The 21,776-nt window shown below is 40.9% G+C and overlaps 2 protein-coding genes across 3 annotated transcripts in view; one reads left to right on the forward strand and one right to left on the reverse strand.

Moving 5' to 3' along the window:
• rab5c (RAB5C, member RAS oncogene family) overlaps nucleotides 1–19,693 on the reverse strand; it is a 36,237-nt gene extending 16,544 nt beyond the window's left edge. Inside the window, exon 1 of the mRNA XM_061905451.1 lies at nucleotides 19,542–19,693. The gene's annotated coding sequence lies outside the window, so the exon portion shown is untranslated. The remainder of the gene's footprint in view (nucleotides 1–19,541) is intronic.
• A 1,827-nt stretch (nucleotides 19,694–21,520) lies between these two features.
• Nucleotides 21,521–21,776, forward strand: part of LOC133555953 (plexin domain-containing protein 1-like) — a 39,307-nt gene continuing 39,051 nt past the window's right edge. For both annotated transcript variants that reach the window (XM_061905452.1, XM_061905453.1), the window contains exon 1: nucleotides 21,521–21,662. In XM_061905452.1, coding sequence (XP_061761436.1) covers nucleotides 21,593–21,662 — 70 coding nt within the window. In that variant the 5' untranslated portion in view covers nucleotides 21,521–21,592. The remainder of the gene's footprint in view (nucleotides 21,663–21,776) is intronic.

Raw genomic sequence — 21,776 nt, forward strand, 5'->3', positions numbered from 1 at the left:
ATCAATTTTTATGACGATGAACCTGGGCGTAATTTTATGGTTGCACAATTATGGCCAAAACAATAATCACGATTATTTGAGCAATATTGAAATCACAATTAATAATCATGTTAGGTGAAACAGTGTCATCCATCCATCCATCCATTGTCTACCGCTTATTCCCTTTGGGGTGGCGGGGAGCGCTTGTGCCCATCTCAGCTACAATCGGGCGGAAGGTGGGGTACACCCCGGACAAGTCGCCACCTCATCGCAGGGCCAACACAGATAGACAGACAACATTCACACTCACATTCACACATTCGGGCCAATTTAGTGTTGCCAATCAACCTATCATGTCATTTGTAATTAAATTGTCTATTAAAGAGGCTAAATTAACATCATCCATATATTTAAAGACAAATATTTCAACGTGTCAGCTTTTTCCTATTACGTAATGCCTTGAGCTCTTTTATTTCTTTTTTGAGGTTTTTTTTTTAAGCCATGTCATTGATTGGACACCCCTGCTTGACCTATCGTTTGTAGTGTGAAGTATGCACGACAAATAAAATACAAAACAAAAAGTATTTCAGTGTAACATTTCAACTCATGTGAATGAGTCCTTCAATGCAAAATTACAGGGCTGTCTCAGAAAATTTGAATATTGTGATAAAGTCCTTTATTTTCTGTAATGCAACTAAAAACATGAAAATGTCATACATTCTGGATTCATTACACATCAACTGAAATATTGCAAGCCTTTTATTATTTTAATATTGCTGATTATGGCATACAGCTTTTTTACTTGGTCTGAGGAAATATTCTAATTTTTTGAGATAGGATTTTTGAGTTTTCTTAAGCTGTATGCCATAATCAGCAATATTAAAATAATAAAAGGCTTGCAATATTTCAGTTGATGTGTAATGAATCCAGAATGTATGACATTTTCATGTTTTTAGTTGCATTATAGAAAATAAAGGACTTTATCACAATATTCAAATTTTCTGAGACAGTCCTGTACATTTCCGCATTCCTTAAAATTTAATACACAGGCGCAGATGCAGGTGGTGCATGCATTCCAATGGGAAGCATGTCTTGCAGTGTTTTACATCAGTGGTTCTCAAATGGGGGTACGCGTACCCCTGGGGGTACTTGAAGGTATGGCAATGGGTACGTGAGATTTTTTTAAAATATTCTAAAAATAGCAACAATTAAAAAATCCTTTATAAATATATTCATTGAATAATACTTCAACAAAATATGGATGTAAGTTCATAAACTGTGAAAAGAAATGAAACAATGCAATTTTCAGTGTTGACAGCTAGATTTTTTGTGGACATGTTCCATAAATATGGATGTTAAAGATTTCTTTTTTTGTGAAGAAATGTAAAGAAATAAGTTAATTAATCCAGATGGATCTCTATTACAATCCCCAAAGAGGGCACTTTAAGTTGATGATTACTTCTATGTGTAGAAATCTTTACTTGTAATTGAATCATTTGTTTATTTTTCAACAAGTTTTTAGTTATTTTTATATCTTTTTTTTCCATGTAGTTCAAGATGGACCACTACAAAAGAGCAATATTTTGCACTGTTATACAATTTAATAAATCAGAAACTGATGACATAGTGCTGTATTTTACTTCTTTATCAGTTTTTTTTCAAACAAAAATGCTTTGCTCTGATTAGGGGGTACTTGAATTAAAAATATGTTCACAGGTGATACATCACTGAAAAAAGGTTGAGAACCACTATTTTACACACACACACACACACACACGCACACGCACGCACACGCACGCACGCACGCACACGCACACGCACACGCACACGCACAGCCCAGAAGTTTGGACACACTTTATTCTGCACAGAATAGTCCGCCTTTATTGATGGTGATCCTGTGTGTACATTTGCAGGTTTATGTGAAAGTGTGTGTGTCCATGTGTGTGAGTGAGCGTGTGCGACTATTTCGTTCCACCCCCGCGAAACTTAGGCTCCTCATGACGTAATTAATGTCCAATCAGCGTTGTGCCTCATCCCCGGTACACAGCTGAAAGTGCTGCTCAGAAAAAACAAAACTAAGAAATATGACTAACACTAGCTTAGAAGTTGAAACACATTGAGAAGGAGCAGCGAAATTAGTGATAGACTTGAGTTTCACTGCAGCGCACTAGTAATCTTGCTTTGAAGGCACAGATTATAATTGTGACTTTACTAATGTATTGGTCACTAATTTAAATCAGAAAAATGTGTTTTCATATCGAAACATTTTTTACTTTTTGTTTATGTGTGTGCAAAGAATCAACTCCTCTGATATAACAAACTAAAAAAACTTCCTGGAATAATCATTAAACTTGTTTTATGTGTTGGTACACATTATTTTACAGTACTTTGAATTCAAAATGCACTTTAATGTATTTTCTATTAAATATAAGATAATTGGGTTTTAAAAAACTCATCAATCTGGGTCACTGCTTGCAGTTTGCTGAAAGCACAGACGAGAAGCACTGTTGTATACAAGTAATTAAAGAATTGCAATAATATTTTACCATTTAAAAGTCTTGTTTAGTAAACGATAACTTGAAATACAAGTCTTGTAGTATTCACAACACCAATTATACTTTGTTTATTGCAGAATGTTTGTGATGACAAGCAAAAAAACACGAGAACTTTAAGAGGAAAAAAAGTAATTTTTACCCCCACAAAACATACCAAAAGTTAAGCAAAACTGTGGGCCTAAAACCAGGTACGGACCAGAGCGTGGGTTACCTGGACTGCTGCACCTCTGTTAAACACAATCATAGATATGAACAAAATGAATGTTGTCAGCTGTTATAATATATGAAGTTGCTCAAACATGGTGAAAATGTCTGTAGCAAGCTACTGCAGTAGTAAACAGTAGAGCTGCAACAATATTCAATATAACCCTACACGAGACCATCCGCCTTTAATTTAAAAAATATATATATATTATTATTATTAGAGGTTGGATGAGATGAAAAAAATTATAATATTTTTGCCGGATTGCCCAGCCCTAGTGTGGGGTCTTATTCATGTCCCTCCACTTTGACAGCTTCTCCCTGCCATCTTTGTTTACATTTTTAGCGCTTCCATAGCGAGGCTACCGACAGATTAAGTTGGAGCTATGTTCTACTTTGTACTAGAAATGGCAACTGCGGATAGATGCGTTAAGCCTGGACCGATAACAAATTTTGCTTGACAATACATTGACATACAAATTTATTGGCGATAAACAATATTACAGCCAATATTTTTTTGAGACCAAATCAACCATTGATTTAATGATAATACATCATAATAATGCATGTATATACTTTCAAATGCATTAAACTTGTATTTTTGGTGTATTTTAACATTGTTATTGAAATGAAAATATTAAAATATCCAAGTTAAATAAAACAAACAAATAATACAATATATGTTGTATTGTTAATGGTAATTATTAATTAATACAATTTCTTACGAAAAGGGGATTGGGGCTCAAATATACACAACCATAATAATAAATAAAATAGCTAAATAAAGCATTGACAATCAAAGTTGCATTTTAATACTAAACATGTAGCCAGAGGTGGAGTTGTACATTACTTAACTGACCGTCAAGTTAGGACCTTCTTAAACAAAAGTGCAAAGTAACAATACAAACACTACAGTTCAAACAAATGTATTAACAAAATTAAGTTTGACAGATTCTGAGTAAGGAACAGCAACATGACATGACAACATGACAGCCCTTTTGGGGCGGCGTGGCTCTGTTGGTAGAGCGGCCACTCCAGCCACTTGAGGGTTCCAAGTTCGATCCTCGCTTCCGCCATCCTAGTCACAGCCATTGTGTGCTTGGGCAAGACACTTTACCCATCTGCTCCCACTACCACCCCCATTAATAGGCTCATCTTGTTCCAAAGGTTTTAACTGAACTATTCCCACACTGGTGCAGCGGCATTTGGTTTTGTGTCCATTTTATCCATGTTAGGTGCTACATACTAACAAGTTGCACTGTGTGATGCTAGCCATTCAGTTGCCTTGCGTCACTGCACAAACAGATAAAGACACTTCACGAGGCCAAGATAATTCAAACCTTTCTATTCATTCCGCTATGGTGCAAACAAGCCTTGGTGCTAAAAGCTACAAAAAGCATGAATGGTCTTGAGGCATGCATATGCCGATTTAGCGAAGCTGCAAAACTAACAAACTTTAATTTTCATTTATGGCGGGCTAATTGACTTATCGAACATCAGCACAGGCCTAGGATGCAAGTACATGTAAGAGCCAGTCTGCCCCACAACAAGACGATAGCGATAAAGAAGACGCTTACAGACTACATCGTTGGACTAGAATGGCGGACTCGCGCAAAGCACTCCAGGTAAATTTAGATCATCCACGGATATTCCGCTAACGTCACCTGTGTGAAAAACGTCACAAGACAGAGCAAATTCCAAAAGACTGATTTAGAGGAAGTATAGAGGAAGGCAAGATTATTTTATAAATATCTCCGCAATGCCTCAATGGTTTGATTTCATATTTTTGGGACTTATGCAGATCCCTAATACTCAAAAGCAGGTACCATAAGGTAAGAAAAGGTGGTTTTAGATATAGGACCCTTTAATATTTGCTTACTTGCTTAATAAGTGGTACAAAGTAGGGCTGGGCGATATATCGCGGGGTTGTCTCTGTGTGATATAGAAAATGACTATATCGTGATATCCGAGTATACGTTCTCACGCAGTTGCTTTTAGTTGCTGGCATTACACTTCAGGCTCTTCCCACTCCTTGTGTCTCCTTCTCACAGACAGTAAACGCACCTTCTTACATACGTCACATACTGTCACGTCATACGTCACACACGTATACGCCCTCGCCGAGCAGAGAGGTAGCAGCATGGGTAACGTTAGCTGGGATGCTAGCGAAGCCGTGCGAGTGGTAATACGAGAGAAAGAAGATGCGAATCTGGTAACAAATGAAGGAAGAATTAATTCCCCAAAAAAACAGCCGGGGGTCCGTCGTTTGGCGTGGTTCGGCTTCAAGCGGGAGTATGTCTAATAGACAACTTTAAGTTGTCAAATGTGGGGCACAAGCGTTGCTACCAAAAGTAGCATTACTGCTAAAATGTAGCATCATTTGAAAAGTTACCTGCTAATAACAGTTTTATAAATACAGTTTTGGTCAATTGACTTAGTTGTGATCTCCTTCTCTGCATGAAAGTTTAAAATGAGCATATATTAATGCAGTATGAACAAGAATGTTTTAATGTAGACACATCGAATCATCATACTGCTGTGATTCGAGTGTTAATTCAAGGCTAAGGCAAAATATCGTGTATCGCGATATGGCCTAAAAATATCGCCCAGCCCTAGTACAAAGTATCGAATTGACTGCTGCAAAATCCAACTAATACTGGATATATAATTATCAAATCAATGACAGTAGTACAGCTCAATGTGTGAAAGGTAAGTGCAGCTGATAGCTTTCAAGTAATGGGGCACTTGTTGTTTTCCTTCTTGGAGAGAAACAGAGCTGCTCACATCAGAAACGGATGCTTTGCTCGCATCCCTAATGGGCTCTGAAGACCTCCACAGGGAAGTGGGTCAGAGAGAGAGAGGGGTGGTTAGGGAGAGAGTGGGACAGAAAAGGCAGGAAGGAGGAGCCTTCAAAGAGGGAGAGTCTGAAATATTCATCATGTCCTCCTGTACAGGGCAGGCTGCACAATAGCACAACATTTGGAAGGCATTTATAAATGCATACGCTCTCTAAATGTGCACAACATTAACTCAAAATGTTGCAGATAGCTGCATCCAGTTCCATAAAAGTGTGACTATTCTACATTATCAATGGCAACAACAGTACACGTCCACAATCCAATCGTTAGAATGTGCAAGCTGCGACTTGGAGGTAAAACAACAATGTGTTCTCACTACAATGCTCTGTGTGGCCAACACAAATAACCAAGATTGTGGAAACAAGCAAGAGTTCGGATGGGAAAGTGGTGACATAACTCAGGAAAGGCACAACAGGAAACCCATCACTAGCAGTTAGCAAGGTCAGAAGGAACTCGCTGGCATTTCCTTCTCTTGAGATTTAGTTTTTTTTTGTTTTTTTTTTACAGCCGAACTAAATGTGCATTTTAACCACTAATAAAGCTTAAATGCGTCAAAAGTTGCACAAAATTCACCACAATTATGCACGATGGCCTAAACTGACCCTATTGTGTGAATGTAAGTGTGAATGTTGTCTGTCTATCTGAGTTGGCCCTGTGATGAGGTGACGACTTGTCCAGGGTGTACCCTGCCTTCCGCCCAAATGCAGCTGAGATAAGCTCCAGCACCCCCCGCGACCCCAAATGGGACAAGCGGTAGAAAATGAACGGGCCACCAGACAACTCATTTGTAAAGCTAGTGCGTGTACGAAACATGGCCGAAAAGTTGTGTAAACAGTTTTCCGTGCAAAGTATGTGATCTATAAAAACATTGGAATGAACGGGTTTCAGTTTTATTATGTACCGACACTGTTAGTCAGAATTGCATGCACATTTTCATGGATGAGACCCCAGATGTTTGTGTACGTCAAAGGATTAACTTCTTTCTTATTCTTAGGCTTTTTGTGGCTAATTCACATAACCCGGAGAATGTTATGAAATCACTAGCTGCTACGTCAAGTAACATAAAAGGGGAACTGCACTTTTTAAAAATTTTGCCTATCATGAACAATCCTTATATGAGACAAGGACACGTTTTTCTTTTTTATGCATTCCAACTCGAAAATAAACATGAACAAATTTCATTTAACAATGGAGATAATGGTTGTTGCTCGATTCCATCTATAAAGCACCCTAAAAAAATATTTAAATACTTCATCAACGTTTTGGGGCGGCGCGGTTGGTAGAGGAGCCGTACCAGCAACTTAAGGGTTCCAGGTTCGATCCCTGCTTCCACTATTTTAGTCACTGCTGTTGTGTTCGCCAAGATACTTTAGCCACCTGCTCGCAGTGCCACCCACACTGGTTTATAAGTAACTTAGATCATGGGTTTGAGTCACTACAGAAAAGCGCTATTTCAATATAATTCACTTCACTTTATGTACAGAGTGTATGTATATACAGTATAGGCCTAAAGTCACCCTTTGATATGATTACTGCTTTGCACACCCTTGGCATTCTCTCAATGAGCTTCAAGAGGTAGTCACCTGAAATGGTTTTCACTTCACAGGTGTGCATTATCAGGGTTGATTAGTGGAATTTATTGGTTTATCAATGGGGTTGGGACCATCAGTTGTGTTGTGAATGAGAAAGTGTGTCCAAACTTTTGGCCTGTACTGTATGTAATGTAATAACAGGCACAATAATGATAATGTGGTAAAAAAGAAAAAAGGAATGAGTAGGGCTGGACGATTAATAAATAAAGACGAAAAAAAAAAGGTTACAAAACCAAATATTCTGCTTTGGGAATATTTCAGCTGCAAACAGACAAACGAACGAACAAACGAAAATCCCGCTGTGGTCAGGTGATGACAAACAATAAGACAACATCCGATCACATTTTTCCATCTGGGAAAAAAAAATGCAGCTTAAGATTTTCAATATTTATTTTGGTAAATTTTTTGCTTACAGTAATGAGTCCATTTTAATTTTTGTTTATTTAGGATAAAGTTATTCCTTCAAATTACAATACAATGGTAAACAATTATATTGTACAGTAACAAACAAAACTTGATCATTGTATATAATATGATTACATTACATTATAAACCTTATGTGGTTTTTATCTCTTTCTTCAGTTAAAGAGGATGGTGGAGAAAAAAGCTCTGCTATATACATAAATATATACATACATATGTATATATACCAGAGGTCGGCAACCCGCGGCTCTTTGGCCACTCTGATGTGGTTCAGCTGCATAATCGCCAACCCCTCCGAATATTTCGGGAGGTGACCGGATTTTGGTGCCTCTCCCGGATATCACCCGGGGCTAACATTCTCCGATTTTCAACCGGACTACAATATTGAAGGCGTGCCGTCATGGCTATACTTTTAACGTCCTCTACAACAGTGGTCCCCAACCACCTCAGTTGGTACCGGGCCGCAGAATAATTTTTTTATTTAATTTTTTTTCATTAAATCAACATAAAAAACACAAGATACACTTACAATTAGTGCACCAACCTAAAAAAAACCTCCCTTTTTCATGACAAAGAAAAAAAAAAAAGAAAAAAAAGAATATATATACATATTTAATAAATCGTGACACAGTGTTCAGCCATAATTGCCCAGCCCTAGGTGAAAGCTTCAATATACAGTATAAAAATAAAGAAAACTATAAATCAGGGAGATGCAACTGACAAATAATATGTTAAATTATTTTGCAATAAGCAGCTACTGGTCTCCTTACCCACCAAGTTTTCCAAATTGTTTAATTGTTTTTCAATCTGCATTTATGACAGGGCAGCGATATTTAATTAACCCATCATGCAGTGCAGTGAACTGGGCAAGGTCCGCTATAACAGAGTTGGTTTACAGCGTTCCATAATACTGTTAAAAAAAACATCTCCATTGTACGCCTGATATTTAAAAAAATATATATACATATATATTTATAATACTCCTCTCTGAGCTGCCACCTTATCGTGGTAGAGGAGTTTGTGTGTCCCAATGATCCTAGGAGCTATGTTGTCCGGGGGCTTTATGCCCCCTGGTAGGGTCTCCCAAGGCAAACAGGTTCTAGGTGAGGGATCAGCCAAAGAGCAGCTCGAAGACTTCTATGAAGAAGACAAAACATGGACCCAGATTTCCCTTGCCCGGACGAGGGTCACCGGGGCCCCCCTCTGGAGCCAGGCCCGGAGGTGTGGCACGATGGCGAGCCGGCTGTTCCCATGGGGCCCGGCCGGGCACAGCCTGAAGAGGCAACGTGGGTCACCCCTCCAATGGGCTCACCACCCATAGCAGGGGCCATAGAGGTCGGGTGCAATGTGAGCTGGGCGGTAGCCGAAGGCAGGGCACTTGGCGGTCCGATCCTCGGCTACAGAAGCTAGCTCTTGAGACGTGGAACGTCACCTCACTGGGGGTGAAAGAGCCTGAGCTAGTGAGCAAAGTGGAGAAGTTCCGGCTGGATATAGTCGGACTCACTTCGACGCACAGCAAGGGCTCTGGAACCACTTCTCTCGAGAGGGACTGGACCCTCTTCCACTCTGGCGTTGCCAGCAGTGAGAGGCGACGGGCTGGGGTGGCAATTCTGGTTTCCCCCCGGCTTAAAGCCTGCACGTTGGAGTTCAACCTGGTGGACGAAAGGGTAGCCTCCCTCCGCCTTCGGGTGGGGGGGACGGGTCCTGACTGTTGTTTGTGCTTACGCACCAAACAGCCGTTCAGAGTACCCACCCTTTTTGGGTACACTCGAGGGAGTACTGGAGAGTGCTCCCCCGGGTGATTCCCTTGTCCTACTGGGGGACTTCAACGCTCATGTTGGCAACGACAGTGAAACCTGGAGAGGCGTGATTGGGAAGAATGGCCGCCCGGATCTGAACCCGAGTGGTGTTTTGTTATTGGACTTTTGTGCTCGTCACAATTTGTCCATTACAAACATCATGTTCAAACATAAGGGTGTCCATATGTGCACTTGGCACCAGGACACCCTAGGCCGCAGTTCCATGATCGACTTTGTAGTTGTGTCATCGGATTTGCGGCCTTATGTCTTGGATACTCGGGTGAAGAGAGGGGCGGAGCTTTCTACCGATCACCACCTGGTGGTGAGTTGGCTGCGATGGTGGGGGAGGATGCCGGACCGACCTGGCAGGCCCAAACGCATTGTGAGGGTCTGCTGGGAACGTCTGGCAGAGTCTCCTGTCAGAGAAAGTTTCAATTCCCACCTCCGGAAGAACTTCGAACATGTCACGAGGGAGGTGCTGGACATTGAGTACGAGTGGACCATGTTCCGCACCTCTATTGTCGAGGCGGCTGATCGGAGCTGTGGCCGCAAGGTAGTTGGTGCCTGTCGGGGCGGTAATCCTAAAACCCCCTGGTGGACACCAGCGGTGAGGAATGCCGTCAAGCTGAAGAAGGTGTCCTATCGGGTCCTTTTGGCTCAGAGGACTCTGGAGGCAGCGGACAGGTACCGACAGGCCAAGCGGTGTGCGGCTTCAGCGGTCGCGGAGGCAAAAACTCGGACATGGGAGGAGTTCGGGGAAGCCATGGAAAACGACTTCCGGACGGCTTCGAAGCGATTCTGGACCACCGTCCGCCGCCTCAGGAAGGGGAAGCAGTGCACTATCAACACCGTGTATGGTGCGGATGGTGTTCTGCTGGCCTCAACTGCGGATGTTGTGGATAGGTGGAAGGAATACTTGGAAGACCTCCTCAATCCCACCAACACGTCTTCCTATGAGGAAGCAGTGCCTGGGGAATCTGTGGTGGACTCTCCTATTTCTGGGGCTGAGGTCGCTGAGGTAGTTAAAAAGCTCCTCGGTGGCAAGGCCCCGGGGGTGGACGAGATCCGCCCGGAGTTCCTTAAGGCTCTGGATGCTGTGGGGCTGTCTTGGTTGACAAGACTCTGCAGCATCGCGTGGACATCGGGGGCGGTACCTCTGGATTGGCAGACCGGGGTGGTGGTTCCTCTCTTTAAGAAGGGGGACCAGAGGGTGTGTTCCAACTATCGTGGGATCACACTCCTCAGCCTTCCCGGTAAGGTTTATTCAGGTGTACTAGAGAGGATAGTCGAACCTCGGATTCAGGAGGAACAGTGTGGTTTTCGTCCTGGTCGTGGAACTGTGGACCAGCTCTATACTCTCGGCAGGGTTCTTGAGGGTGCATGGGAGTTTGCCCAACCAGTCTACATGTGCTTTGTGGACTTGGAGAAGGCATTCGACCGTGTTCCTCGGGAAGTCCTGTGGGGAGTGCTCAGAGAGTATGGGGTATCGGACTGTCTTATTGTGGCGGTCCGCTCCCTGTACGATCAGTGCCAGAGCTTGGTCTGCATTGCCGGCAGTAAGTCGAACACGTTTCCAGTGAGGGTTGGACTCCGCCAAGGCTGTCCTTTGTCACCGATTCTGTTCATAACTTTTATGGACAGAATTTCTAGGCGCAGTCAAGGCGTTGAGGGGTTCCGGTTTGGTGACCGCAGGATTAGGTCTCTGCTTTTTGCAGAGATGGGGTCGTGATGGCTTCATCTGACCGGGATCTTCAGCGCTCACTGGATCGGTTTGCAGCAGAGTGTGAAGCGACCGGAATGAGAATCAGCACCTCCAAGTCCGAGTCCATGGTTCTCGCCCGGAAAAGGGTGGAGTGCCAACTCCGGGTTGGGGAGGAGTTCAAGTACCTAGGAGTCTTGTTCACGAGTGAGGGAAAAGTGGATTGTGAGATCGACAGGCGGATCAGTGCGGCGTCTTCAGTAATGCGGACGTTGTACCGATCCGTTGTGGTGAAGAAGGAGCTGAGCCAGAAGGCAAAGCTCTCAATTTACCGGTCGATCTACGTTCCCACCCTCACCTATGGTCATGAGCTTTGGGTCATGACCGAAAGGATAAGATCACGGGTAAAAGCGGCCGAAATGAGTTTCCTCCGCCGTGTGGCGGGGCTCTCCCTTAGAGATAGGGTGAGAAGCTCTGCCATCCGGGAGGAGCTCAAAGTAAAGCCGTTGCTCCTTCACATTGAGAGGAGCCAGATGAGGTGGTTCGGGCATCTGGTCAGGATGCCACCCGAACGCCTCCCTAGGGAGGTGTTAAGGGCATGTCCAATCGGTAGGAGGCCACGGGGAAGACCCAGGACACGTTGGGAAGACTATGTCTCCCGGCTGGCCTGGGAACGCCTCGGGATCCCCCGGGAAGAGCTAGACGAAGTGGCTGGGGAAAGGGAAGTTTGGGTTTCCCTGCTTAGGCTGTTGCCCCCGCGACCCGACCTCGGATAAGCGGAAGAAGATGGATGGATGGATGGATGGATAGATATTTATAATACAAGTAAAAGCGTCCGTTCGACAGAAGTCTGTGCGCATTTATGTTGCATGTCAGTTAAAGAGAGAGGACCCATCACAACGCAGACAAACAATCTGTTGTTCATTTTGGACGGAGTTGTATTGCTCATTGCCTAGATCTAATGTTACACACTTGGCACAGGCAACATGCTGACGTCAGCGTTCGCTAACCTTAGCGCAGGGGTCACAAACGCGGTGCCCGTGGGCACCAGGTCGCCCGTAAGGACTAGATGAGTCGCTCGCTGGCCTCTTCTAAAAATAGCTTAAATAGCAGCACTCACCAGTGAGCTGCCTCTATTTTTTAGATGTTATTTATTTACTAGCAAGCTGGTCTCGCTTTGCTCGACATTTTTAATTCTAAGAGAGACAAAACTCAAATAGAATTTGAAAATCCAAGAAAATATTTTAAAGACTTGGTCTTCACTTGTTTAAATAAATTCTTTTTTTTTTTTTTACTCTGCTTCTTATAACTTTCAGAAAGACAATTTTAGAGAAAAAAGACAACCTTAAAAATGATTTTAGGATTTTTAAACACATATACCATTTTACCTTTTAAATTCCTTCCTCTTCTTTCCGGACAATTTAAATCAATGTTCAAGTATTTTCTTTGTTATTGTAAAGAATAATAAATACATTTTAATTTAGTTCTTCATTTTAGCTGCTTTATTTTTGACGAAAAATATTTGTGAAATATTTCTTCAAACTTAGTATGACTAAACTTTAAAAAAAAATATTCTCGCAAATACAGAAAATCTTTAGAAACAAATTTAAATCTTATTTCAAAATCTTTTGAATTTATTTTAAAATTTTTGTTCTGGAAAATCTAGAAGAAATAATGATTTGCCTTTGTTATAAATATAGCTTGGTCCAATGTGTTATATATTATAACAAAGTGCAGATTGGATTTTTACCTATTTAAAACATCTTAATCAGGAAAAATTACTAATGATGTTCCATAAATTGTTTTTTTATTTTTTCAAAAAGATTCGAATTAGCTAGTTTTTCTTCTTTATTTCGGTTGAATTTTGAATTTTAAAGAGTCGAAATTGAAGATACCCCAGGTTTCAAAATTTAATTTTCATTTTTTGCGTTTTCTTCTCTTTTAAACCGTTAAGTGTTTTTTTTCATAATTTATTCTCTACAAAAAACCTTCTGTAAAAGGAAAAAAAAATGTACGGCGGAATGACAGATAGATATAGCCTTATATATATATATATATATATATATATATAGCCTTATATATATATATATATATTTATAGTTAAGGTAAATTTAGCAAATCGGCTATTTCTGGCAATTTATTTAAAGGCCTACTGAAACCCACTACTACCAACCACGCAGTCTGATAGTTTATATATCAATGATGAAATATTAACATTGCAACACATGCCAATACGGCCGGTTTAGTTTACTAAATTACAATTTAAAATTTCCCGCGGAGTTTCTTGTTGAAAACGTTGCGGAATGATGACGCGTATGATGCAAGTGCGCGTGACGTCTCGGGTTAGAGTCGTCTCTTTTCATCGCGCAATTACACAGTATTCTGGACATTTGTGTTGCTGAATCTTTTGCAATTTGTCCAATTAATAATGGAGAAGTCAAAGTAGAAAGATGGAGGTGGGAAGCATTAGCCTTTAGTCACACAAACACAGTGTTTCCTTGTTTAAAATTCCCGGAGGTGAAGCTTTACTATGGATCAGAGCGGTCAAGCGAACATGGTTCCTGACCACTTGTCAACCGGCAGGTTTCGGTGGGAAAATTGTGGTAAAAAGTCGCCTCTTACCGGAGATCAGCAGAGCTTGCGCCGTCCATGCAGCTGCCTTGACTTCTCTCAGAGACTGGCGTCAACACACCCCTCCGACTATCAGGTATTATTTAACTCACTAAACACTAGCAACACAATAGAAAGAGAAGGGATTTCCCAGAATTATCCTGGTAAATGTGTCTAAAAACATCTGAATCGCTCCCAATGCAATCGCCTTTTTTTTTTTAAACTTTTTTTTTTCCTAGTTCTTCGCTATCAATATCCTCAGCCACGAATCTTTCATCCTCGCTCAAATTAATGGGGAAATTGTCGTTTTCTCGGTTCGAATAGCTCTTGCAGTTGGAGGCTCACATTATAAACAATGTGAGGATGTGAAGAGCCCTCACACCGGTGACGTCACCGTCTGCTACTTCCAGTAAAGGCAAGGCTTTTTTGTTAGCGACCAAAGTTGCAAACTTTATCGTCGATGTTCTCTACTAAATCCTTTCAGCAAAAATATGGCAATATCGCGAAATTATCAAATATACCACAGAATGGACCTGCTATCCCCGTTTAAATAAGAAAATCTCATTTCAGTAGGCCTTTAAAGGCCTACTCGCAGCCAAAAGTCGTCTGCTTTAACCACATAATTACACAGTATTTTGGACATCTGTGTTACTGAATCTTTTGCAATTTGTTCATTTAATAATGGAGACTATAAAGAACAATGCTGTTGGTGGAAAGCGGTGGATAGCAGCTGTCCTTAGCACCGAGACACAGCCGGTGTTTCTTTGTTTGTTGTGAAGCGGAGCGGTCAAGCAAACATGTTTTCTCTACGTCAACCAGCATGTTTTTGGATGGGGAAATTGTGATATATATTATACCGGAGACATCAGTGGATTATTCGTCGTCCTGCAGCAGCTGTCAAAAAAGGCAGCTGTTAGCTTGGCTCCTCGGCTTCTCTCTGAGACTGCGTGTTCACAGCAGCCATCCAGCCTCGAGGTATGTCTTTACCATCTTTAAAATCTCACTAAAACACTATTAAAACAATAATTATATAGGGATCTTCCAGAATGATCCTAGTAAATGTGTCTAATTACCTCTGAAACGCTCACTTTGCCGCTGCCCGGCGCCGTCGCTTTTTAAAAAAAAAATGTTCTAGTCCTTCACTATCAATATCCTAATTCACGAATCTTTCATCCTCGCTCAAATTAATGGGGAAATTGTCGATTTCTCGGTCCGAATTGTTCTTCCTGCTGGTGGCTTCCATTAAAAACAATGCAAATATGTGTGGAGCCCTGCAACTTGTGACGTCACGCACACATACTTCCCAACCCTGCCCACCTCAACAAACGCACGGAGGGGGGTAGCGGGGTTTGGTGCTAGCGGGGTGTAAAATATAGCCTGGAAAAGTCATGGATGCATGGGATTCTGGGTAATTTTATGTTGCGTTTATAATGTGTTACAGTGCAGATGTTCTCCCGAAATGTGTTTGTCATTCTTGTTTGGTGTGGGTTCACAGTGTGGCGCATATTAGTAAGAGTGTTAAAGTTGTTTATATCACAACTTTCAGTGTGACCTGTATGGCAGTTGAACAACTATGCCTTGCAGTCGTGTACGTGTATCTGCGGAAGCCACATACAACAACATGTTACTGGACTGACAAGCTGTTTGTACGTGTTGTAGAAGGCGTCAAAGGCAATGGCTTCATAGCACGCCCTTGTTCTTGTTGTCTGGGTGACCATCAGCAGATATTCGCGAGAATGGTTGCCGCTCCCATTGTATTCTTTATTTTGTGAAACGGGTCAAAATGGCTCTTTGAGTAGTAAAGGTTGCCGACCCCTGACATAGACAGATGATAAGATAGATGGATAGATGGATGGATAGATGGATAGATGGATAGATGGATAGATAGATAGATAGATAGATGGATGGATAGATAGACACTAGCGTTGTATGGTGTACTGGTATTAGTATAGTACCGCGACACTAATGAATCATATATATATATATATATATATATATATATATATATATATATATATATATGTACACACACACATATATATTTATACATACACATATTTATATATACATATTTATTAAATCGTGATAGTTTTCAGCCATAATTGCCCAGCCCTAGGTGAAAGCTTCAATATACAGTATAAAAATTAAGAAAACTATAAATCAGGGAGATGCAACTGACAAATAAAATGTTAAATTATTTTGCAATAAGCAGCTACTGGTCTCCTTACCCGCCAAGTTCTTCAAATTGTTTTCTTTTTTTTCAATCTGCATTTATGACAGGGCAGCGATATTTAATTAACCCATCAAGCAGTGCAGTGAGCTGGGCAAGGTCCGCTATAACAGAGTTGGTTTACAGCATTCCATAATAATGTTAAAAAAAACACTTAAATTGTACTCCTGATATTTAAAGGCCTACTGAAACCCAGTACTACTGACCACGCAGTCTGATAGTTTATAAATCAATGATGAAATATTAACATTGCAACACATGCCAATACGGCCGGTTTAGTTTACTAAATTACAATTTAAAATTTCCCGCAGAGTTTCTTGTTGAAAACGTCGCGGAATGATGACGCGTGTTTGTGACGTCTGAAGTTGTAGCGGACATATTAGCCCAGCACCACACGACTAAAATCTCTTTTCATCGCATAATTACACAGTAATTTGGACATCTGTGGTGCTGAATGTTTTGCAATTTGTTCTGCACATTTTACCGACGATAGCGATGCTACGACAGAGATGTGTGGATATCCTGCGACACTCAAAGCAGATGCATTTCCAATGATAAAGTCAACGAAATCACAAAGGTGAGTTTTGTTGATGTTATTGACTTATGTGCTAATCAGACATATTTGGTCACGGCATGACTGCCAGCTAATCGATGCTAACATGCTATTTAGGCTAGCTGTATGTACATTTGTAGCTATATTTGCATCCAGCCTTTCCCTCCACCCACATTTAATGGCAAACAAACACTTACCAATCGACCGATTTAAGTTGCTACAGTGGTCAAAAGGGGCAATCGTGGGTTAGAAGGCGATCGCCGAATTTGTCCGCGTTGCCTTTGTCCGTCGTGATATGGTTCAATAGCTTCAGTTTTTTCTTCAATTTTGTTTTCACTATCTGCCTCCACACTCCATCCATCCCTTTCAATACATCCATAATCTGTTGAATTGCTTAAACCGCTGAAATCCGAGTCTGAATCCGCGCTAATGTCGCTATATCTTTCTGTTCTATCTGCCATGTTTGTTTGTATTGGCGTCACGAAGTGACATCACAGGAAAATGGACTGCTGGATTTACAGATAGCGAAAATCAGGCACTTTAAAAGCCTACTGAAATGAGATTTTCTTATTTAAACGGGCATAGCAGGTCCATTCTATGTGTCATACTTGATCATTTCGCGATATTGCCATATTTTTGCTGAAAGGATTTAGTAGAGAAAATCGACGATAAAGTTCGCCCATTTTGGTACTTCCTGAAAAAGCCTCGCCTTTATCGGAAGTCGCAGACAATGACGTCACATGTTGATGGCTCCTCATATATTCACATTGATTTTAATGGGAGTCTCCAACAAAAATAGTTATTCGGACCGAGAAAACGACAATTTCCCCATTATTTGAGCGAGGATGAAAGATTTGTGTTTGAGGATATTGATAGCGACGGACTAGAGATAGGAGAAAAAAAAAAAAAAACGCGATAACATTGGGACGTATTCTGATGTTTTTAAAGACATTTACTAGGATAATTCTGGAAAATCCCTTATCTTTCTATTGTGTTGCTAGTGTTTTAGTGAGTTAAATAGTACCTTAATAGTACGGCAGCTATGAACGGCACAAGCTCAGCTTTTATCCGGTAAGAACTGACTTTTTAACTACAATTTTCTCACCGAAACCTGCTGGTTGACATTTGGTCTGGATTAATGTTCGCTTGACCACGCTGTGATCCATCGTAAATTTTCATCTCCGGGAATTTTAAACAAGGAAACACCGTGTGTTTGTGTGGCTAAAGGCTAAAGCTTCCCAACTCCATCTTTCTACTGTGACTTCTCCAGTATTAATTGAACAAATTGCAAAAGATTCAGCAACACAGATCTCCAAAACACTGTATAATTATGCCGTTAAAGCAGACGACTTTTAGCTGTGTGTGTGCGCAGAGCTCATATTCCTAACAGCCCGTGACGCCAAGCGTACACGTCATCGTTACGCGACGTTTTCAAGAAAAAACTCCCGGGAAATTTAAAATTGCAATTTAGTCAACTAAAAAGGCCGTATTGGCATGTGTTGCAACGTTAATATTTCATCATTGATATATAAAATATTTTACGACTGCGTGGAGCAGGGGTAGGGAACCAATGGCTCTAGAGCCAGATGTAGCTCTTTTGATGACTGCATCTGGCTCTCAGACAAATCTTAGCTGACATTCCTTAACACGATAAGTAATGAATAATTCCGCTGGTAATCACAGTGTTAAAAATGACGTTCAAATTATATAACATTCTCATTCATTTTAATCTAACCATCCATTTTCCATCCCACCTGTTCAAGAAGTTGCATTAATGGGAAGAAGTATTATATTTATTATTGGTTAGCTTTAGAATAACAATGTTATTAAAAAGAATAGGAGACTTATTATACTTTAAAAATGCTGGTCTTACTTAAAAATGCTCGCATTTAGATGTATTCAGTGTTAAAAAATATTATATGGCTCGGGGCGGCATAGCTCGGTTGGTAGAGTGGCCGTGCCAGCAACTTGAGGGTTGCAGGTTCGATTCCCGCGTGTGCCATCCCAGTTACTGCCGTTGTGTCCTTGGGCAAGGCACTTTACCCACCTGCTCCCAGTGCCACCCACACTGGTTTAAATGTAACTTAGATATTGGGTGTCACTATGTAAAGCGCTTTGAGTCACTTGAGAAAAGCGCTATATAAATATAATTCACTTCACGTCACACTTCACTTCACGGAAATACATTTTGAAATATTTGGCTTTCATGGCTCTCTCAGCCAAAAAGGTTCCCGCCCCCTGGCGTGGTGGATAGTAGTGGGTTTCAGTAGGCCTTTAAGGTCCAAGCTTACATCACACTCAAATTTTTACTGCATACCTTTGGTAAATGCCGGAGTGAGAAGAGGTTGTAAAATAATTAGCGCATGCTTACTTTTACTTCATGCCTTTGGTAAGCGCAGGAGTGAGAAGTGGTTTTAAATTAATATAGCGCCCTGGCGGCAATTCAAGGAAATACGGTAATAATATTTATAATACAAGTAAAAGCGTCCGTTCGACAGAAGTCTGTGCGCATCTATGTTGCATGTCAGTTAAAGAGAGAGGACCCATTACAACGCAGACAAACAGTCTATTGTTCATTTTGGACGGAATTGTATCGCTCGGTGCGGAGATGTAATGTTACACACTTGGCGCAGGCGACATGCTGACGTCAGCGTTGGCTACCCTTAGCGCGCTAGTTAGCATCAGCTGATAGGAGATAACAGGAAGCTCTCCCCCAGCAACTTAGCTCAGCGGCGACATCAAAAACAACTTTTTATTCTCCAACTGCGTCGTCAACTCAGTGACATAAATACAATTGCTTCACTCAACGGGCAGTAATACTCCCCTAAACCGATTAAAGTTACTAAAATGGTGTATTTTCATGGTGTGTGTTCGGTGTCGGAAAGCTAACGCCAATTCTAGTCTTCAGGGACTTTTCGCCTGAGCGACCATTAAAAATGAAAAAAACGGGTGATATCTGGCGTAGGCGGACAGTTAGCCAGCCTGCACAACGCCTCGCCGGTTCGTAAGACACTCCATTATTGGTTAAATTTTTCCACTTACAGTACTTTTTCTTCTTTGGCTGCTGTCATCGGCCGTCTTCTTCTTCTTCAGCTCTGGCCTTTCCTTCCGGTTAGCGATTTTTCCGGGAACCGCCCACTTTTAGTCACCGCCCGCTTGACCAATGGCAGGCCCGTCGGCCCAAATCTCGCGACAGCCTTCTTATCGCGATAAGAGTCATCAAGCGCTGGGTGAACTTTTTGTATTTATTTACATTTTTTCTTTTTTTTAACAACTGAAGACACAAACAGCATGCATTAAAAGTATACTAATTAAGGCACTTTTATTTTTTTATGTTTTTTAACAACTGAACACACAAACAGCATGCATTAAAAGTATACTAATTAAGGCACTTTTATTTTTTTATGTTTTTTAACAACTGAACACACAAACAACATACATTGAAAGTATAGAAATTAAAGCACTTTTAACACATTTCAACATTCCAGACATTCTCATTCTTTATCTCAACAAAAAATGTCAAAAAGATTAAAGTAAGAGAAAAGAGACCATAAATTGATTAACTTGGCAGCACGGTGGATGAGGGTCTAGTGCAGTGGTTCTTAACCTGGGTTTGATCGAACCCTAGGGCAGTGGTTCTCAACCTTTTTTCAGTGATGTACCCCCTGTGGAAATTTTTTTATTTTAAGTACTCCCTAATCAGAACAAAGGCATTCGGGCGGTATTTTTATTCATTTCCAAAATCATACTACGCAATCCAAACAAAATAGCATCTCCAATATAATATTTCCATCTGAAAAAACGATAATAATATTAAAAGAACATTTTTAAAAAAGAAACATGATGTGTCTACAAAGAAGCGAGAAAAAGCAAAAGCTTCTCATGATCTGCCCCATCACTCAGATGTGAGCAGCTGACCCTACTCACTGTTAAAAATTTAAACACAATTAAGCAAAAACAGTACTAAATATATTATTATATTCACGTTAGAATTTGAATAGCTGGTGATGTAGAATTGACCCCAAACTAATGATTAAGGCGCTGGTGGACAGCTACCGGTTAGCGGCACTATACTGGATTATTATCTAGTATTGCACAATAAAAAGACCACCCAAATTTAAAACATATTCACAATTTTATACAGGATATTTTTTTTTTTTTGTCCTGTCCAGCTTCTCAGGCAAATAATATAGTTGATGTAGATGCCCATATCGGCTGTTCGGATTTACTTTACAAAAGAGAAGTGTAGGATACTTCTCTTGTTGCCTTATTTTAATTTGACTTTAATAAATGTATTTATATTATCATTTGGTGCAGCTGGGCCGGAGCAGGAGGGGATAGAAAGAGAAAAAAAGGAAGACAGAGGGGGAAAGTGTGGGGATAAGAGGGGTAATAGACAGAGAGACAAAAAACAACAACAGCAAACACAACAATAACAACAACAATAGAGCAACATCAGCACATACGATATGTACAAATATGATCGTAAAAGTGATAGCAAAGAAGCAGTTAGTGAAATAAATAATAATAGAGAAATGACAATGAGCATTTTTACACTAAAACTGGAGCAATACAAATACCAATAGAAAAAGCGCTATTGATCATGAACAATACCAATAGTTTACCTCTATTATCAACAATACAGTTGTTCCAATGCAACAATACGTATACGTAATGATAACTAGAAAGATTAAAAAAAAAAAAAAAAAGGAATACCGAAAGATGGAGGGGAAGAGAGAGAGGCAACCTATAGTAATCTTGGAGATTGTTATAGGAACAATGGGCTAAGCTTTGTCAGTATGCCATGTGTTACCCAGGGAAAACATTGAAGGCCCCTGCTTTAAGTGAATAAAAATGGGAATAAACCAATCATTTTTTCGGACACAAATCTTTGCTAGAATAAAAATACCGACCAAAGCGCCCGTGATATCTGATATTGATGTCTCGTCTAATCGCCATGGCAACAGATGAACTGCCCTGGGGGGGAGGAGTGTGAAGAGCAACAGGGGTGGTGTCCGGAGAAAGTTGTGAAAGAAGAGTCAGAGGAGGTCGCCTTGTGCCGAGAGGAGAGCGTTGGACTTGCTGATGATAACATGAGTCTCCTTGTGGTGATGACCATCGTCCTCTGCATCGCCCAAAAACCACTTGCTCAACGGTCACCAGGTGAGCCACCTGACCTCTCTGCATTCCTTATATGAATTGGTTACTTGCATGACATTGATACAGTTTTGAAGTAGTCTGCTTTGCATGCTAGTGTTTTAAAAACCATAAATGTAC

Source organism: Nerophis ophidion, linkage group LG07 (genome assembly GCF_033978795.1).
Source record: "Nerophis ophidion isolate RoL-2023_Sa linkage group LG07, RoL_Noph_v1.0, whole genome shotgun sequence".
Classification (NCBI taxonomy): domain Eukaryota; kingdom Metazoa; phylum Chordata; class Actinopteri; order Syngnathiformes; family Syngnathidae; genus Nerophis; species Nerophis ophidion.